General features: G+C 38.8%; 1 protein-coding gene across 1 annotated transcript in view; it reads right to left on the bottom strand.

Moving 5' to 3' along the window:
* Window positions 1-9132: 9132 nt before the first annotated feature.
* The window catches only part of ND-SGDH (NADH dehydrogenase (ubiquinone) SGDH subunit), a 97254-nt gene continuing 87976 nt past the window's right edge, over window positions 9133-18410 (bottom strand). The window contains exon 4 of the mRNA XM_081740104.1: window positions 9133-9414. Within this exon, the coding sequence (XP_081596230.1) occupies window positions 9276-9414 (139 nt within the window). The 3' untranslated portion in view covers window positions 9133-9275. The remainder of the gene's footprint in view (window positions 9415-18410) is intronic.

The raw sequence follows: 18410 nt of genomic DNA, 5'->3' as shown, positions 1-18410 counted from the left end.
ACAGACGCAAACTATCTTAACATAAACATTAATACACCACTAACATATCCTACAAGTATTATGGCAATGTTTAAGAAACAAAGCTTTTAATTACAAAAAATAAATTACGGTAAACGTAAAAGTAGGGAAAAACTAGAAAAATCAAGGATTAGAACCCATTTTCCAACATACTAGAACAAAAGAAGACTATCAGCTGCTATATAAAACAAGGGTAAGTTACAGGTATTGGACAAAAAAATCTAACGTTTGTAAAAGTGTAAAAATCATACCTAGTATGGTGTGGGGCCTCCTTTTGCATCCAAAACAGCTTGGATCCGACGCGGAATGGACTATACAGCTCCTGAATCAGGATGTGTGCAATTTTGTACCATTGTTCCTCCAAAACATGCTCCAGTTCCTTACGGGATGCTGGTGGAGGGTAATGAGACCGAACACGCCTTTCGAACTCAGACCGCAATGGCTCAATGATGTCAGATCTGGTGATTGTGGGACCCAGGGGAAGTGTGATAGCTCCTGGTCATGCTCCTCAAACCACGATTTCACCGTTTTTGCAGCGTGACAGAGTGCCAATTCATCTTGGTAGATGTCATCACATTCAGGGAACAATATTTGGACCATGGGTAGAACCTGGTCCCCCAAAATGGCCTCATACGCCTTAGCATTCATCATTCCATGCAGAGCTATGATGGGACCTGCAGAAAATCACTGCCCAGACTGTAACAGAACCACTCCCATGCTTTACAGTTGGAAGCAGACAGTCTGTATCATAGGCCTGCGACGGTGTTCCCCATACGTAAACACGACCGGTTGTTGGAAACAAGGTGAGACCACATTACGTGTTTCCACTGCTCATGGGTCCACGCCTTGTGATCCTTGCACCACTGGATAAGTCTCTTCGCATTTACTGCTATGACCAGGGATTTGGCGATAGCGGCCTTGCCATGAATTTTCATTTTATGAAGTTTCCGTCGCACTGGTTTCGATGAAACCGGGTTCTGCAGGCCGGAATTAAGTTCAGACGTAATTTCCATTGCAGTGGTCTTTTTAGCTGCTACAATCGGATTTAATGCCCTCCGGTCCCCATCTGACAGGATTGTCTTTCGACCACTGTTGTGCTTTGCAGACGTCGTTTGCCCATGAATTGTGTATGCCCTCGTGACACTGGACACAATGCTTTTCGATACCTCACAATGTTAGCCACTGTTGCCACTGAAGCTCCAACCAGACGGGCACCAACGATCATGCTTCTTTGGAAGTCTGTCAGGGCGCCCATTTACCGCACCACTTTCACACCACAACACTCACAGGTGAACTGGTTACTGCTGACGGAAGAGGAAGGTTCACATGACACATTGGAAACAAAAACCGATCGGCAATCGCAACACGTGTTGTACAGTGGAGGGCCAAACTTACGTGTCCTGTATGAAGTGTTTTTAGATTTTTTATGTCTACTCCCTGTATAAGCCTGTGGAAGAAACAAAGTAGAAGGTAAAATAGCTGATCAACGAGTAATAAAAAACCTAGGCTCGGCGATTGAAACCCTGGTTAGACTGTCATTTTTAATGAAATGAAATTATGAAATAATGAATGAATGAATACGAATATCCAGGCAAATCAGGAAATAAAACAACATTGATACCATAACGAAACCTACACCAAGAACGGGAAGCAAGTTCTCCGCGCTGGGACGACCGAGAAAAATCACATGATCAACTTAGTGCCACGCGTTTCAAACCAGATAACTCATAGATGGCACTGACTCTTATAGAACGAGCAAGCACAAATAAAGTGTATTTCCGAACTGAAATAACAAAGACGCGTTTCCTACCAATATCTGAATCTATTGAATTCTACGAAGTTTGACTCGCAAGCCATTGTTAACTGTCTCTCTCGCAAGCCTTAGGAAGATCAAGCCAAAATCGGATAGAAACCTACATCAAGGAGTCTACAAAAGGTTAACACCCACGTCTCACACAGAAAGAAGTTAAGACACTAACACAGGATACATAAGAAAATGAGAATATCTATCCTTGCAGAAATTTGGCCATTCTCAGGACCAGTTCAAGAACAAGATACTACAGATGGAAGAAGCAGACAGGCAGTACACGAAGAAAATTCGCCTTTCTGAAGTATAGGGACACATGCGACCAGGAATATTTATTTTTATTTATTTATTTTATTGAACAATTTCCCAGATACAGCATAACTTTGCCATTTTACACAGGGACATGCTAACAAAAGAAAGAAAAAAAACAAGACAACAATAACAACAACATAGAAAAAAAGAGTGTAAAAGTAAAACTTTCCGTCAAAGCTCGTTTAATTGCTCTTTCAAACACTGGGTAGCTCGAAAAAATGTCCACATCAGTTTTTACTTGATTATAACTGTTTGGTATTCTATAAAAAAGAGACCTCTGTATAACAGCCAACCTAGGACGGGCAAGATGGAATAGGTGGGTATTCCGAGTGATGCGGGAAGGGACACGTAAGGATAGTTCCTGAAGCAATATTGCCGATCTTAAGGTTCCATTAACTATTTTATGTAGATATTTCAGGTCAGAGATAATTCTGCGTACTTCAGGAGTCTGAATATTAAGATGTCGCAAGAGCTCCTTCTTAGATAATATTCGAAGTGCAGGAACACGAAATCGGACTATAGCAATGAAGAAATTGAGAACAGAATCAAGTCTGGAGAGATGTGTAGGTGCTGCCATGGCCCATATGGGAGAGCAGTATTCGATCTTGGGCGCTATTAAAGTCTTATAAAAAGTTGCTAATGAAGAAACAGTGCGTAGTTCGGTGAATCGATAAAGAAGTCCCAACATGCGCATTGAATTCTTTAGTATTGAGGAGATGTGGTCAGAGAAGGTGAGTTTTGAATCGAAGATGACACCAAGATCGTTATGGCTAGCAGAATGTGTGATAGGGGAATCGTTGATATGGTATGTGGAGGGAACAGGAGACTTTTTCAAAGTAATAGTAATACTGTCACATTTCTTACTGTTGAGTTTCAAGTGCCACATTTCACACCAGCCTGTAAGGTAATTTATGTCATCCTGTAGAGCAATTGTGTCATGGAGACACGATATTTCTCTGTATAACTTACAATCGTCAGCAAAAAGCAGAAGGCCACTAGGTTGAGCTGATAACTGCGTGTAGAGATCATCCATATACAGGACAAACAGTAGAGGCCCAAGTACACTCCCCTGAGGCACCCCTGAGATCACGGGTTGGGGGTTAGAAGTCGCCTCTGAAAGAACAACTCTCTGTTTACGGTCCTTCAAGTAGCTTGTGATTAAAGAGAGAAATTTGCCATGTACATTAAATCTATTGGAGAGTTTATGAAGAAGATGAATGTGACTGACAGAATCAAAGGCTTTCGAGAGATCAAAGTAGATAACATCTAATTGAGTATTGTTATTCATACATTTGACTGCACAGGAAAGAAGAGTACTTAAGTTTGAGAGACTTGAGCTTTTCGGTAGAAAGCCGTGCTGAGAACTATGGATGTAAGGTGAGGTGAATTTAAGTAGCCTGTCTTTAATTATTTTTTCGCAGATAATTGATATTACAGAAAGAAGAGATATTGGCCTATAAGAGGATACATGATCTTTAAGTCCTGATTTATATATTGGGGTCACATGAGCCAGTTTCCAACTGGTGGGATAATACCCTTCCTTGAAGCATCTATTGAATAAGATAGATAGAGGAACTGTAATAACTGAAGCAGTTTTGTTGAGAAAGAGAGGACTAATTTTATCAGGTCCAAGTGATCTATGTGGAGATAACGATAGCAAGAGAGCCAGAACTTCGCCCGGGGTGGTAGAGAGAATGGATAAGGTGTCCGAACAGATGGGGTGGAGAGGGGGGAGATGGGTTGTAGAGGAAAGGGAAGTAAATGTTTTGCAGAAGTAGTTATTGAAGAGGTCTGGTCTTTGATCATCACTCGCTTCAGTATTTTCATCTTGAATTGTTGCCGGTATGCCCGGAGATTTTGTTCTAGATTTAATTACAGACCAAAAGACTTTAGGGTTACTAACAGTAAAATCACCAATTGAGTCCATGTATTCAAAATATTTACGTCGCTGTACCTTCTTGGTAAGACTTCTAATTCTAGCAAAGTTTTTATATGTGTAGTCACTCGGATGTGATTTCCATAGAGTCCAGGCAAGCTTTTTGTTTTTAAGAAGGTCACGAAGTTCATTGTCGTACCAGACCGGAAACCTGTTCGATTTTGATGCTTTCACCGGCACAAAGTCCATTATGGCTGAGTGGACAACGGATGTAAATAAGTCCACAGCGTCGTCAACAGTTCCTACCTCTAACAAACACCAAGGAAACAGTTCAATAGCCCGGCAGATGTCACCCCAGGGGGCTTTCTTCCATAGAAGTTGTGACCTACTTTTGAGGGGCTGGTTTGTAGTAGTGGAGGGGAGGAAATCGAAAGAAACATCCAAGGAATCGTGATCCGAGGGAAAAAGATTTCTGCATGGGACAACACAACGAGGTTCTAAGTTAGAAAGAATGTAGTCAAGATTGCTATTATTGCGGGTATTATGCATATTATGTTGACCTAGAGCAAGTCCATGAATAAAATTGTCCATGAAATAACTGTCGTTTCCATCTTTAGCGACTCCATGCTTGCTGTCCTGCCACGTGATGGAAAGGTTGAAATCACCCAATAGGATGACGTCACCGTGTGACAACGCATGTAACAGTGAGTCATGGCAAGCTTCTAAAATGTGCTGGGGGGTGTTCTTGTGCGGCCTATAGAAGCATCCAATAAACACAGAACGACGCTTTGGAATAAATACTTCCACCCATATAAGTTCACAATCCCGTTCGAGATCCAGTCTTCTCTTGCTCTTCCACTTATTATTTACACAAATCATCACTCCACCTCCACGAGTTATGCGGTCTTTACGATAAATGGTGAAATTATTAGAAAAGCTAATTTCACTGTCGTTCACTGATTCATTCAGCCACGATTCGGTCACTGCGAAACAATCCAGTTCCCTTATCTCACCTAGGTTCAATGAGCACTCAAGTAATTTGTTTTTAATGCTACGAACATTTTGATAATATATATTGAAAGCATTAGTGTAATATTGGACAGGGTGGGCCAGGGTTTACGTGAATATCACCACAAAGGAGGAGAAAACAAACGAGAATGAGGCACTGTTTTTTTGCTTTTGACTCATACCTTGTCACAAAATTTCTATATTGTGCAATCCTAAACAAAAATTCAAGAAATGAACAACAAGCAAACACAGGAAAAAAAATCCAAACAAATGAAACCACAGTAGGGAAAGCAGCGCAGTAAACAACAGCCATATAAGGAAAAAGGCGCAGCTAGGACCTCTGCAATCAAATGGCGACTACAATTACGATGAAGGATGAAGACTGCCTTGCAAGTTAAAGGTTGCCACAAACAAAACAGTTCCCCTTACAGATATTTTAACAGATTTTTAAATTAACATTTATCAGATTAATTTAAATGTAACTTATTTATTGCACAGAATGTTCCATTGGATTTTCACAGTTCTTCTTGCTGTGGTTTTGCCATCTAGATTGCCTATGAATGCAGCATGACCAATTGAAGTTTTTTTTCCTGGTTTGCAGATTTTTGATACTCTACCAAAACATCATACTTAAAAATCTTCTCGCTTTTCTATCTTCTAATGTATCCTTCTTTCTTCTCTATCTGTACAATCAAACACAAGTGTAAATGTCTCCGAATGGACAGAAATCGTGGTCGACACAAACACTCAACATAATCTTTAATTTCACTACAAACACTCAACATAATCTTTAATTTCACTAACTGTAAGAAGCAGATGCATGTAAACAGATGATCGATGGCTTTCCCGAAATGTGTTTCTACCTTCATACTGACTCTGCGCACGATGTAGTAATTGAAAACCTTAGAAGGAAATGCTGGACTCTCGTCATGAAAGCTTTAAATAACGAATAAGGTACCAGTTTGAAGAAACAAATGTTAAGCATTGTATCTATTGGGAGGATCTCCATGGTGGCATTTGATCGAAACGACGGTTGGAAGATTAATCATGCATTTGGCGCATTTGACTATGGGTTAGTACATTACGAAGATTTCCGTGAATGTTTATTGTCTGTTTTGAGAAGTTTTCCACAAGGTGAATTGTCCGCTTTTGTGCTGGGAACACCTGTCTATTCGTGCTTTTTCATTAGAGACTAAACTAATATCCTCTCTCTCTGAGTTTCTACTGAGGCTTGCGTTTATATAGTTCTTAGAATTCACATTGTCATAGAAAAACAGAAACACTGAGAATTAATACTTCCCAAGTCTAACACTCCGATTTTGATAAAATTTGGCAGGTAGATACTACACATAAAATAAACGAATACATGTTTATTTTCTGCGGAAAAACAGTTTTAGGGGGCGAAATTGTCAATCCAAAATTTTGAAAGTTGACGCCCGAAAGGGAAAAACAAGGGGACCGAAGTAAACGAAATTGTGCACAGATATCGCACACGTAAAATGAGGGAATACGTGTTTCGCATTTTCCTGGACAAAAATTGTTAGGTGGGGCACTGACTCCTCTAAACCTTTGATCACGAATTATCACAAGTGCTAGCAACAGTATGTCAAATGTGTGTACAAAACACGAAGAATTGCAACGAAACTTTGTGTATGAACATTACGCCAAAAATAAACGAATACGTGTTTTACTTATTTTAAGCGGAAAAACTTTTTAGGGGGCAAAAGCCAAGCCGCCCAAAATTTTGAAAGTTGACGCCCTTAATGCAAGAAGATGTGAATCGAAGTGAATGAAATTTTGCATAGATATTGTAGACATAAAATGAGGGAATACGGGTTTCGTATTTTCCTGGAAGAAGCCATTAGGTGGGCCACGGACCCATCCAAACCTTTGACCACAAAATATCAAAAGTGCTAATAAGAGTATGTCAGATGTGCGTAAAGGACATGAAGAATTGCAACGAACTTTGTGTATGGACAATAGGCAAAAAAAAAAAAAAAATAATAATAATAATAATAAAAATAAACGAACAGGGCATTTTTACTTTCTGCGGAAAAACGGTTTTAGGGGGGCAAAAGCCCCCATCGAAAATTTTGGAATTTGACGCCCGAAAGGAAAAAAAAGTGGATCGAAGTGAATGAAATTGAGCACAAATATTGTAGAGGTAAATTGAGGGAATACGTGTTTCGTATTTTCCTTAAAAAAAACTGTTGAGCAGACCGAGGCGTCGAGTGGTGGAAGGAGTGGACCGAAGCGAATGAAATTGTATGTAGATATTGGATATGTAAAATAAGGTCTTTCGTGTTTCACAAGTGTCTTCATCCGATTCCTTTAAATTTGGCAGATCAACAGCATGCACAAACAGTATAGCGTATTTTATAGTATTTCAGGAGGCACCTTTAACCTTTAGAATGTTTTACCGCATGAACACAAACATGTGTAGATTAATTTCCTGTTTGCTGTTGATGTGCCAAATTTGAAGCAAAACGAATAGGGACATTTGAGAAATACGAAGGCCTTATTTTACATAGGGTCTATACCATATCTTCACACGCTTTAATTTGCTTGGGTCCAAGCCTTCCTGTGCTATTACGGTTATATTTACTTTTTTCGGAGGGGGGCTAGGCCCCAACACTCTTTTTCCGCATAAATAAAAACACGTTTCATTTATTGTTTTGTACATTGTCCCTATACGAAATTTCGTCTCAATTCTCCATATTTTTTTAGGAACTTCAAAGGTATACTTATATGCACTTTTGATATTTCGTAATCAACGGTTTAGAATGTCCGTGTCCCACTCAACCGCTTTTTTCCCAGGAAAATACGAAATCTAATTACCTCACTTACGTCTACAATATCTGTACACAATTTCATTCAATTCGGTGCACTCCGTCTTGACTTTTGGGCGTCAAATTTCAGTTTTGGGTGAGGGCTTTTTTCCCCTAAAACAGTTTTTCCGCAGAAAAGAAAAAACACGTATTCGCTTATTTTTGCGTATTGTGAATACACAAAGTTTCGTTGCAATTCTTCATGTTCTTTACACACATCTGACACTATCATTAGCACGTTTGACATTACACGATCAAAGTTTTGGAGGGACCTCTTTCCCACCCAAACGTTTTTCTTTTTTTCAGGAAATTACGAAACCCGTATTCACTCATTTTATATCTACAATATCTGTGCACAATTTCATTAACTTCTTCTGGCCTTTCACTTCTTCAAGTTGGTTCACTTTTTCTGGCCTTTCGGGCATCAACTTTCAAAATTTTGGATTGGGCTTTTGCTCCCTAAAACCGTTTTCCCGCACACACACACACACACACACACACACACACACACACACACACACACACACAAATGTATTCGTTTATTTCTTGCGTATTGTTCCTATACAAAGTTCCGTTGCAATTCTTCATGCCCTTTACTCACATCTGGCATAGTTATTAGCACTTTTGATATTTCGTGATCAAAGGTTTGGAGGGATCCGTGCCCTACCTAACTTTTTTTTTTCAGGAAAATACAAAACACGTCTTCCCTCATTTTATGTCTACAATATCTGTGCACAATTTTGTTCACTTCGATCCACTTCTTCTTGCCTTTCGGGCGTCAACTTTCAAAATTTTGGATTGGGGCTTTTGCCCCCCTAAGATCGTCTTTCCGTAGAAAATTACAAAAAGCCGTATTCGTTTATTTTTTGCGTATTGCCCCTACACAAAGTTTCGTTGCAATTCTTCATGTTCTTTATACATATCTGACATACTGTTACTGGCACTTTTGATATTTCGTGATCAAAGGTTTGGAGGGGTCCGTGCCCCACCTAACAATTTTTTCCAGGAAAATACGAAAAACATATTCCCTCATTTTACGTCTACAATATGTGTACAATTTCGTTGACTTCGGTTCACTTGTTTTTGCCTTTCAGATGTTAACTTTCAAAATTGTGTGGGGGTTTTCCCCCCCTAAAACCGTTTTTCCGCAGAAAATAATAAAAAAAAACGTATTCGTTTATTTCATGTGTAGTATTTACCCGCAAAATTTTATCAAAATCGGAGTGTTGCACTTGGGAAGTGTTAGTACACATCTGAAATGCCGAAAAAATAGAATCCAAAAATATATTCACAGCAAATATTTATTTTACGTTATATTACAGTATCGGAAATTACATTATTCAGCACTAAGTCATTTCTGACAGAAATACTAAGAATACCTATTCACAACTTGTACGATACCTAATATACATTAATACGTATTTATTTAATCACCCTTAAGAGCTCTCAACTCTTCCGCTTCTTCTCTAACTAAACGGTGATACTTTACTATTGCTGGACGGTAGTAGTAGGCTTGGTAATCTCCACGTTCAGCCATCTTAGATTTGATCTGTCTTTCAAGCAATCTACAATAAAAAGAAAACAAAACTCATTATAGAAAGGTAAAACAAAAGTTGAACATCAATGCCTTTGTACAGTGGCGGCGGTTGGACGTTAAAAGTGTGTGTGTGGGGGGGGGGCAAGACATGATCTGAATATTTGTTTATAACTTACAAGGGAACCTTCCGAAAATGATAGTTGCAGTGAAAGATGTGGCCTATGCCAATTGAAAGAGCTGTAACAGAGATGAGCATTCCCAAAAAATTAGCTGCCCATAGCAATAGGTTCAAGAAATATAAGGGGTGGAAGTTCGGGAAACAGCAAGGTTGGGCAAGGGAGAAAAGTGCAAATTCCGCAAAAAAAAGAAAAAAAAGGGCACGGCAAAATACAATGCCGACAAGTGATGTATAGAATAGGGAACAAATGAAGGCCACCAGTGGGGTTAACAGTGTTGCCAACTGCAATGAAAATACATGTTTGCAAAGAACACTATATGAAGTGAGTGCAATATTCAGTGTCATGTAGAACATAAGATATGGCGTGTATAATCAGTGGTAAAATTTAACAAAAGAAAATAGAAAAAACAAAAGTACGAAAAATACGGAAAAGACGGAGTTGGCCATAATGCGCCACATTTGATCACGAGCTGTGCATATTAGAATGAACAAAACAAGAAGCACCGATTATGCAGGAAACCGACGTACCTAGAGTCGAAAAGAAAAAAGAGTTTTAAAGTTGGCAACACTGGCTATGAACATCCAGACAAGTCTAATATAGTTAGGCCACTTGCTTCACAAAAAGAAAACTCCGGCAACAGGCATCATTCGGAATGCATCAATGTTAGAGTGATTGAGGCAATGTCAAGTCGGGGAACGTGAAATGGTTGGGTTGAGCCAACAACCGATAATAGAAGTAAACATTATGTCATGTTTGGGTCGTATGTGGGAATATACAGGGTGTCCCACCAAACTTTGTGACCTGAAAGATTTGAGAAACGAACAAAAATGTGACGGATCCAGTTGTGCAGGAATGTACCAAGGTCAGGGGGTGATAAAAGTCTGTGAGAAGCAAGTGCCCCCAGGATCCCCATCATAGGGCTCCAGGAGCCAACTTCAAACTTTCAAATGGCAACAGGAACCGAGTGGTACTTCTCTCGATAGATCATGAAATGTGCAACAACACATATAGGAAACATTTGCTGTATGAAGCATGTTTTTCAAAATGGCAGCCACAAATATGTGTTGTGTCTTAACATGGCATCGAACATTGTGATCTCAAATTGCTGCGAAGCGAAAAGAGATATTGCAAATCCAATTGCACAGGAATGTACTCATGTCGAGGGCCAAGAAAACTTTGTAAGAAGCAAGTCCCCCAGGGTCCCCATCATAAGGCTCGAGGTGTCAACCGCAACATTTCAAATGGGAACAGGGGGCGGATGATATTTCTCTGGATAGATACAACACCGCCTATAAGAAACATTTGCCATATGAAGCACGGGTTTCAAAATGGCCGCCAAAAATGCACGTTGTTCTTGTCACCGAGCAGATATTTTTGGCGGGCAGTTTGAAATCTCATATAGTAAATATTTCTGATATGCGTTGTTGCATATTCCATGATTTATCGAAAGAAATATAACTCGACCGATGGTGCTATTTGAAATTTTGAAGTTGGCCCATGGGACCCTATGATGGGGGACTTGGAGGCACTTGCGCCTCACAGAAGTTTGTCGCCCGCTGACATGGGTACATTCCTGCAGAACTGGATGTGTCACTTTTTTTTCGCTTTGAAATATTTCAGTCGCAAAGTTAGGTGGGACACTCTGGATATATCATACAGGCGGTGATAGTACTGCAGACAGCAACACACAGCAGATTAAGCCTTTGATTATGTTTGCTTTCTACTGGTGTGGATATGTGATAGAAAGACCACCAAGGGTTCCGACACCTCTAGAGTACTGTTTCGAGACATTCACAGGCGATCATTGTACCATGTGTGACGGATTGGCAGTATTCCACTGCGCTCGCTGCAAATGTATCTTCTGTTTGGACCATTGTCACATTGAACAATTGAACGTACAATGTGGACGAGGATGTGCAAATGATGCGAAGGCTACTGTCTCTTGCCGGAATTTTCTTTTTGTGAAGCGAGTGGCCTAACTATATTAGAATTGTCTGGATTTTCATTGCTGCCAACTTTGGAACTCGTTTTTCTTTTCGACTCTAGGTACGTCGGTTTCCTGCATAGTTGGTGCTTTCTTGTTTTGTTCATTCTAATATGCACAGCTCGTGATCAAATGTGGCGCATTATGGCCAACTTCGTCTTTTCCGTATTTTTCGTATTCTGTTTTTTGTATTCTCTTTTGTTAGATTGTACCACTGATTATACACGTAATATCTTATGTTCTACATGACACTGAATATTGCACTCACTTCATATAGTGCTCTTTGCAAAACATGTACTTTTCATTGCAGTTGGCAACACTGTTAACCCCACTGGTGGCCTTCATTTGTTCCCTATTGTGGCAAGTCTCTTTCTATACATCACTTGTCAGCATTGTATTTTGCCGTGCCCCCCTTTTTTGCGGAATTTGCACTTTTCCCCCTTGTCCAACCTTGCTGTTTCCCGAACTTCCACCCCTTATATTTCTTGAACCTATTGCTATGGGCAGCTAACTTTTTGGGAATGCTCATCTCTGTTACAGCTCTTTCAATTGGCATAGGCCACATCTTTCACTGCAACTATCATTTTCGGAAGGTTCCCTTGTTAGTTTTCCTGGTTGTTTCTAACACTGACGAAAGGTTGTATAACTAATAGGGTACCATCTTTTTGAGTTAAAATTTCGTATATGGTATTTCATATTTTATTAAGTAAATTGACAAGAGCAACGCAAGTAGGTACTAGCCCTTTGTACTCTTCAACAACGAAGCTGTAAGAAGAGATTTGATTTCTTGTTCATTAACATCTTAAAATTCTGTCTGGAAAATTGTGTGATCAGATTTTTTAATAACAAATTTGCAAAACAAATAAGTAGAAAGGATAATACTAATCATAGTAATGTAATGAATAATGAGGATTGTTTTGTAGAAGTTATGTTGAAACTGGGGATTAATAAGCAACTTATATTTTTAATTCCAGACATGTATTTGTATTTGTATTTATTTCTTTTGTATGAATTTACAAGTACGAGGATTGTCCTCAAGTAAGTGTAACATGCGTCATATGTACAAAAAATTTACATGAGTAAAATAAAGTAATATTACCTTGTCATGATATTTACGTACTCCTCAATCGTATAAGAAGAATTTTCGAATAGAAATAATTTTAAGTTTTGTCTGAACCTTTTCATATTTTCTTCATACTTTATATCAACAGGCAACATGTTGTACAACTTAACACCACCCTATTAAATGTATGTTATTACTCTTAGAAAATGAAAGACAGTGAATACTACAACCATATGCTACGACATTTAAAGAAATATTTGCTTTTGCAACTTCCCGAAACATGTTCGTTGCCATTAGGTGCAGTTTTCACTTTCTTTGAACACACCAAAACACAATACTTAGAATCACTCCATACTCCAGTTGTACAAAATAATCCTAAAACCTAGAATTATGTTGAATTAACTAAATTTAACTGTATATAGGCTCATACACCGCTAAACAAACCACTTCACTCGTATATTACACTACAAAACAATGGAAAAGGTAGAAGTTTTCTTATTACGCTCTTTTTAATCAATATTCGTTATTTTAGAAAGAAGAAAAGACATTTTAGGATCTAATTTTTTGTGCAATTAATGAATAACTTGTGATTTTTTTTTCGAAATGTTTTCTCAATTAGTTTCAAACGCCTAACATATCGAGCCCTTGTAAGAAGTGAAAGTATGCTGGAATTGTTGTGCTCTAATAGGTTGATTTTTGGGTTATTTTCTGTAGCAATTAAAACGCAATTCCTGTAGTTTCCTTTACTCGACGGAAAGACAACCAATACGTACTCACGCAACGGCAAATACAGGGATATTATAAATAATGGACCCATTTTTAAAGATGTGTATTTATTAAGGTACAAATCCAAAATGAACAATCTTTATACCAATGGGAAGTGGAAGTTTCAGTTTTTTTTTCAAAACATTATAAATGTTAAATGTGTCCATTGTCTGCTGCACGGCAAACATACGGTAGCTGAACTCGGCCCACACACGAGCAAATGTATCTACTGTTACTAAGTGCACGGCAGCCGTGATTGAAATTGCGTAAACCGACGCTTAATGCTTTTTCTAGTTGATGGTTCAATACCAAATTTTGTACGAAATGCCCGCTGCACCACAATTTGTGACTCACTTCATGCGAACTCAAGAACGCAGACAACCTTGTGCTCCACGGTACCCATCTCACTCATAATTGAGGGAAACGAATGGCGACCTATTGCCGCGCGAACTCTACCGGCCGCTTCGGGAACCATCATTGCCCACCGAAACTTTCAACCTTGCTCTTTCCATTGGTATAAGGATTGTTTATTTTGGATTTGTACATTAATTACTACGAATTTTTAAAAATGGGTCCATCATTTATAATAACCATGTATTATATGGTACAATTTCTTTATGAATCAGTAATACATACAGAAACTTTACATTTCCAAATGAAACTATATACATTAATGGGTTACTTCAAAAAAGTGCGGGGACAACTGCCCCCCTTTAAACCCCCTAATCGCCGCCCATGCCTTTATAGTACTTTAAATCACGATGCAGGCATAATTACGACATTTAAAAATACAATTGAATGGCACTGACATGCGAATTTACATCAATGTCAGGTAAATTATCAATATCCTCAGGCAACAATGTAAATATATGGTGACAAAGTTAGGAAGTATGAAGTAGGTTGACCTTACTTCGGAAGAATACTGCTGTATGTGTTTTTTTTTTTTTTTTAACTGAACACATCCAATGCTTCATGTCGCACGAAAGGGAGGCTATGATTAATACTAGGGATGGCCAAAATTTTCCTGAATCCGGATTCCGGAAATTTTGTTTTCCGGAATCCGAAAATTTACTTTCCGGAATTCGGAAAAATTCCGGAATTCAGAAAAATTCCGGATTGCGGAAAAAATCCGGAATTCAGAAAAATTCCGGAATTCAGAAAAAATCCGGAATTCGGAAAAATTCCGGATTTCAGAAAAATTCCGACATTCGGGAAAAATCCAGAATTTAGAAAAAATCGGAATTTTTCCGATTTTACTTTCCGGATTCCGGAAAGTAAAAATTCTGGAATTGGCCATCCTTAGCTAGTAGCTGTTAAAAGAGAAACACAATAATGAATAGGCTATATATACTGTATTAATTTCTTGTAGTTGGATATGTCTTTATCATTTACGTAGACAATTGCTACTGCAGTTATTTACTACTTTTTGAGAAAGGTCTTATTTTCACACACAAAAAAGTCGCCGGTATGTCTCAAACATTATCGCGTTCCCACCTGCAGCTGCTCCAAAGCACTGCAAACTACGTTTTAACCAGGCGAAAGGCAGTGAAGGAAAATAAATCTCAACAAATATTCTAACAACGTTCGCTTATTGTCAACATACCTACAGTGAGCGCAGAAAGTGTTCGTACACCGTGCATACTTTATATTGAAAACAGCTAGCATGAGAACGGAAGGTGGAAAATATAGGGGAAGGTCGGGTAGTATCGGACACTTAAGGAACATGTGATGTAACAACTATATGATAATCAGAAATCAAATAAAAACCTCATATGTGCAATCCTCATACATTTCTTTATAACACTATATAAACCATATTTCACTTTTACAACAAAATTTAGAGAAACTGAAAAAAATGTAAAAGTCTAATTTTTCAAGATATAAAAAACTGGCGGGTTATATCGGACAGATCTGTTGTTATCTTCTTAGATTCCTTACATGTCTTCTTACATACCTTACAAACTGCAGCTTGCTATGTTGCATTGCAAATATCACATTTATAATAAAATGCACTTCTCTCAAGACTTTCACAGTTTTCATGTGCCCAACCTTTGCACGAATTACACTGTATCCAGTTCTCATCAAAGTTTTCCCCACAAATTACGCAATCAGTCTTTGCTTCACCGTCAAATTTCAGAGACTTCCTTGCTGATCCAACTGCTTGGTTGAGCATCAAATACGGCTTCCTTCGGGAGCATCTTTTGTAAGTTTTTTGCCCATTCTTACTCTTGGGAACACAAATAATGGAGCGATAAATTGATCACCTGACGCGTTTATGCACGGAACAATTGTCACGTTTTTGCCTCTTTCTCCAGATGTTCATTCTCCTACCTGCTTTTTCCCTTTTATAGACAAAACTTTTAACTGATTTTCGTGAACTACTGACACACCAGTTTCATCAGCATTAAAAATTCTCGATGGTTTAAAAGAATATTTATCCATAAGTTCAGAGAGTTTGTCAAAAAATTATACCAACGTTCTCCTTCTTGAATCCTATAGCTCGCTGCGAGCTTGTGAACTCCGCGCACCTCAAACTTAAATCGGGATGTCTCTTCATGAAAGAATAATAAAAATCTTTCCCGGCTAGTCCTTTATTTCTGTTGAATTTATGGTTCAGTTTTAAGTGTTCAGCGAACTGAAATCCTAGTTTCAAAAATTCTTTTTTTTGTTGAGACTCATGAGCTGGCTGTCCAGATCTTTGACAAGATTATACAGTAACTTATCTTGTTCATCCGTAAAAGTTTTTTTGAAATTTATCCATTGGCGGTTTTACTTGAATTTCTTTTCCCAAGGAAAGAAATCATACCCTGTCACCTAAAGTGCTTTTCGGGACGGAAGACTGCTTACTTGCTTCTCTTGTACTCATCCCACCACTTATCACCTTTTCCATTGCTGTTTTTATATTTTCCTCTGACCATTTACCTCTCTTTTTGTCCATTTTTACCTGAAAAACATGAGAGAACTATAAGATTTCGCATTGAAACTTTGAATATTGCTGTCCGATATTGCCCGCCAACACCCTGTCCGATACCACCCGACCAACATGCATGAGAATAAAGAGTCTTGAAATAATTTGTCTTGCAATGTAGACAGTGATATAATGCCAATTAGGATACAAAACTACAACAAAAGTGTACAACTACTTAAATTCATATTTCACTTACCTTTGTTTCTGTAATTAGCCGACAAAATTAAGTACATGCAACTACAAACCGCACAAAAACTACAAATCGTCGCACCATATGTACACCTTTCAACTTACTATCTCAGAATGTTGGCACCGCGCTTCCCTCACAAAGAACTACTAATACGTGGCTAAAGACTGTCGCCATCCTGTACCGAAAATAGTGAACTATACACTGTCCGATACTATACGCTGTCCGATACTATCCGACTTTCCCCTATATATATAACCAGAATTAAGACTACACATTCATACATTTTATTTCTATATACAAGAGAAAGGCCAAACAAACACAATCACTGTTTTGTTCAGAAGAAAAGAGAGAATTCCTTTTTTGTAAACGCAAAAGGTCACCGTACACTTATGCTTGAATTAATGCTTATAAAGTATATTACGTTATTTAATATTTTGTGGGATTACCCTGTGCGTTAATGATTGTCTGTAGTCTTCGTGGCATTGATTTCACCTGTAGTAGTTCGTAGTTCTGTAGCTTCGGGACTGATTATGTCCCATTCTTCTTGAATAGCTTTTCTTAGGACTTCTTTAGTAGACAAGCTGTGCCTTCTGATTCTTATCTCCAGAACAGATCATAGATGTTCTATGGGGTTCATGTCTGGGGATTGGGGAGGTGTGCGAAGCTGTTTCAAGGTATTATAGAGTCAGGGGCAGATCCAGAGGGGGGCGATCGGGGCCATCGCCCCCCTCCACAAGAGGAAACTTTCTTATTTTATATATAAATAAACCCATCCATAACAAGTTTGGAGCTCTTAAAAGTAGCAGTATTACCGCCGACCGCCCCCCCGCCCAGAAGTCCGTCCTGGATCCGCCCCTGGAAAACCTTGCAGACAGGCCTCGTTCAACAGTACAAACAATAATTGCGATGTATAATGTTTCTATCACTGTGCGAAACCATAAAATAATAATAATAATAATAATAAAAATTAAAAAAAAAGAACTGGAAGACCAAGATTGTTGAGTGAACAAGTTAAACGTTACATTATTAGGGAAAGAAAAAAGGTTCCAAAAAGTAGTGCTGTGCAATTGGCAACGGATCTGGAAACACGCGGTGTTAAAGTATCAGCCAGTACAGTATGGTATGACGCAAGGTGAATACAGAGATGAATCCTCAAAATCTCGTCCCTAAAGAAAGACACGGAGGAGGGTCCGTGCTCGTCTGGGGTTGTATGAGTGCCTCAGGAGTGGGTCATCTCCACCTTATCGATGGACTGATGATCCACAAAGTGTATATTAACATATTAAAGGAATATCTCCATACTAGTGCGCAGAAGATGGTTCTTGAAAACAATTTATTGTTCAGCAAGACGACGACTCCAAACATACGGCGGAAAATACTCGATTGTGGCTACTCTATACAGGGGCGGATCCAGGACGGACTTCTGGGGAAGGGGCGGTCGGCAGTAATACTGCTACTTTTAAGAGCTCCAAACTTGTTATGGATGGGTTTATTTATATATAAAATAAGAAAGTTTCCTCTTGTGGTGGGGGAGCGATGGCCCCGATCGCCCCCCTCTGGATCTGCCCCTGAGGTTTGCTATCTTTCTCAAAGACTTACCCTTCTTATGCACTTTAATAATTACTTTTCTTGTCTCCTCATTTGTTTCTGTTCGGTTGCTTCCCATTTCGACAGCCCACCGTGCAGTTTTTTCACTCCTATTCACAACTAAACTCATTCTGTTACTCGTCATGCTATACAGAGGTGTATACTCAGGTGAATACTAGTGAACCCCAGTTGTGGTATCTTTGTTTCGTATTCGTACGTCAGGTGTACGATCACTTTTTGCGTCTACTCTATACATTTTCTACGGAATTTATTTACTTTCTGACCATT

This window comes from Thermobia domestica, chromosome 15 (genome assembly GCF_964235325.1).
Source record: "Thermobia domestica chromosome 15, izTheDome1.hap1.1, whole genome shotgun sequence".
Classification (NCBI taxonomy): Eukaryota; Metazoa; Arthropoda; class Insecta; order Zygentoma; family Lepismatidae; genus Thermobia; species Thermobia domestica.
The sequence above is the reverse complement of the archived record's forward strand: the minus strand, read 5'-3'. Positions and strand labels throughout refer to the sequence as shown.